The sequence below is a fragment of the Myotis davidii genome, unplaced genomic scaffold, assembly GCF_000327345.1.
Source record: "Myotis davidii unplaced genomic scaffold, ASM32734v1 scaffold609, whole genome shotgun sequence".
NCBI classification, from domain to species: domain Eukaryota; kingdom Metazoa; phylum Chordata; class Mammalia; order Chiroptera; family Vespertilionidae; genus Myotis; species Myotis davidii.
In genome coordinates this window covers 1,390,690-1,393,484 of record NW_006300164.1, presented here as the reverse complement: position 1 = coordinate 1,393,484, position 2,795 = coordinate 1,390,690, and the positions used below count along the sequence as shown (strand labels likewise).

Here is a 2,795-nt window from a genome sequence, read left to right as displayed (position 1 = left end):
GCCCCCTGCCAGGTAGCTGCCACTCCTGATAGTACCCACTGCTCACTCCCGCTGCCCTGAGTGGGCTCCCACACGCCAGGCAGGCGTGTCCCCTGCTCCCATCCCCAGCAGGGGCTGCTCCTCCGTGTCCGTGGCCACCCTGGGCGTCCTCCAGCGGCTGAGACCGCAGGGACAGCTGCCCGGGGAAGCCCAGCGCTCTCCAGAGGCTCAGGTGGGCACTCCTTTTATGTGAGTGGGGAGTTGTCTCTAAGGAATCAGCTTGCAGCGTGGCAGGAATCGAAACCAGGGATCACGAACGTAGGGGCCCCGAGATGGACCGAGACGGAGACGGCACCGCTGGGCGCAGCGCCCGGACTCACCAGGAAGGAGCAGAGGAAGATGAAGGAGACGAAGTAGAAGTAGGCGAAGTCGCTGCCGCACTCGCTGGCATGGGCGTGCTCGTCGCATTTCTGGTTGCTGAGGCAGGACAGCATGATCTCGTGCCAGGCCTCCCCGGTGGCGCTCCTGGGGGGGAGGGAGCGTGAGGCGAGGAGGCGGCCCCGACGGCCTGGGTCCCCACCCAGAGACCCCATGTGGCTGTCAGGTCTGGGGACAGATGGCTGCTGCTAGAATAGGACCCTCAGGCACCAGACTCTCCAATGCTCATTGCAAATGACCAACAGCACCTGGAGCACCAGGCTGATGCCCTCTGTGGCCCCCTGAGCCCCGCAGCCCTGGGACCCCCACTTCCCAGCCTGGTGGCCTGTCCTTCCACCTGCTCACGCACCCCACCTCTGTCTCCTTCACCCCGTCCTGCCGGTCAGATGACCCATCTCCCAGAGACAGCTTCTGCCTGCGTCCCCGCAGCCAAGTCACTGCAACGGCTTCTGACACCTCCCTGCTCCCCTGCCCAACGCCCAGCAGGTCCCCTTGAGACAGGTCAGATCTTGTCAGTCACGGCAACAGCCCAGATCCACATGCCCACCCACAGCACCGTGTGACAGCTGCCCGCCTCTCCCTGCCCCCGACCTGCTCTGGCCACACCAGCCTCCCGCTTCCTGAACATCCAGGGCACCCCCTCGAGCAGCCACCGCAAGCGCCTCGGCACCGATTTCTGTTCCTGGACCCTCTGTGCCCGTGGGTCCCCTGGGTGAAGCTGGCTGCGCCCCACTGATGGTGGCCAGGGGTGAGGGGCGCACGTGGGGCACAAGGACCGGAGGGAAGAGAGACCTCCGAGACCAGAGACCAAGGCTCCGAGCCCAGGTGACCTCCTCGGGCGCTGCCTGTGGCCCAGGAGGGACGTGAGTACCGCGCAAGGCCAGCTGAAGGCCGGAGGAACGGCGCCCTCAGGTGCCTGCTTGTGGGAAGCAGAGAGCGCTCAGAAACTCCCCACACGGCTCAGCAAGGCACCATGGCCTGAGCTCCCCGCACAGCGCAGCAAGAAGTGGACAGGCAGGTGGGCTGGCAGGAAGCAGCACAGCCCAGGGTGCAGGTGCAGGTGCAGGTGGAGGGCCGGGCCGGTCACAGCCTCTGCACCAGGAAGGAGCCTTTCTGGGTCCCGCACACACCTGAACAGCAGCATCAGCGCCTGCAGAAACGTCCGGAAGTTGTTGTGCCTGTTGATGCTGGAGTCGTCGTCCAGGGCGATGTTTCCAAACACCTGGAAGGAAGAGCAGCTGCAGGCCACGGGCGGTGGCTGCACATGGACCGGGGTCCTGGTGCAGGGGCTGCCGTGGCCAGAGCATGGCCAGAGCCCAGGGCCCGGGGCCGGGCACCGGGTGCGCACCTGCATGCCGATGATGGCGTAGATGAAGAACAGCATGGCGATCAGGAGGCACACGTAGGGCAAGGCCTGTGGGCACACGGAGGCGGGTCAGCCGGGCAGTGCCACCCCCGCGCCCCTCGCTTCTGAGTGCGTGGGAGCCTGTGGGCACGGCCAGAGGACGCTCACCTTGAAGGACTGCACGAAGGTCCAGAGCAGGATGCGGATGGTGTAGCCCTGGCGCAGCAGCTTGATGAGCCGCGCCGCACGGAACAGGCGCAGGAAGCTGAGGTTGATGAAGTTGTTCTGCGGGAACAAGGCGGCTCTCTGACCCGCGGAATCTGCCTCCTGCACGGAGCTGCTCCCCTCCCTTCCCTTCCGCCCTCCCCGCGCCCGGGGTCCGAGGAAAGGCGGGGAGAGGGAGAGGAACACGAAGTCACCACGGCACAGTGTGAGCAGCCCCTTCGGAAGGAAAGCTTGTGATCGCATCAGTTCATGCAGCAGATCAGAGACCGACCACCGACAGAGGGACAGAGGAGCGGCCGGGTCGCCTGCCCTGCTGGGGCCCCCCTCCCCTCCCCACAGCATCTGAGCCCCGCTGGGCTGCAGAGGGCAGGCACTCCTCCTGCAGACGGCCCCCCAGGTGTGGGGACAGTGGTCTTGCCGCTCACACCACAGAGGCCTCCTCCCCGTCCACAAGCAGGTCTAACCCCGTCCTCCGGCTGCCACGGTGGTCTGGGAGTGTGGCTTCCGTGGCCGGGCGCCTGAGCTATGGCCCATCCCTCTCAGAGGCACAGCTGGGCAGTGCTCAGATGGTGCTGCGGCCCAGGCTGCTCCCGCCACCGCGCTGAGGCGCGGGCAGGCTGGTGGTCCGAGCCCATGGGGAGAAGGGAGGGGACTCAGACTGAGGGCAGCAGCATGCACGCCGGCTGCACCCCAGGCTGCCTGTCTGGGCGTGGCGCCATCAGTGATGACAGGGGTCACTGGCTTCCAGGGACAGTGGTCCCACCCCCTTGCCAGTGCTTCCTTGGTCCTCTCCCCTCAGGGGCTGACC

At 66.6% G+C, this 2,795-nt stretch overlaps 1 protein-coding gene across 1 annotated transcript in view; it reads right to left on the bottom strand.

Annotated features, from left to right (window-relative positions):
• Positions 1–2,795, bottom strand: part of CACNA1B (calcium voltage-gated channel subunit alpha1 B) — a gene marked incomplete at its 3' end in the record, with an annotated part of 199,377 nt that overhangs the window by 25,439 nt on the left and 171,143 nt on the right. The window contains exons 35-38 of the mRNA XM_015572355.1: positions 1,931–2,047; positions 1,766–1,831; positions 1,548–1,639; positions 360–504 (exon numbers count right to left, since the gene is read on the bottom strand). Coding sequence (XP_015427841.1) covers positions 360–504; positions 1,548–1,639; positions 1,766–1,831; positions 1,931–2,047 — 420 coding nt within the window. The remainder of the gene's footprint in view (positions 1–359; positions 505–1,547; positions 1,640–1,765; positions 1,832–1,930; positions 2,048–2,795) is intronic.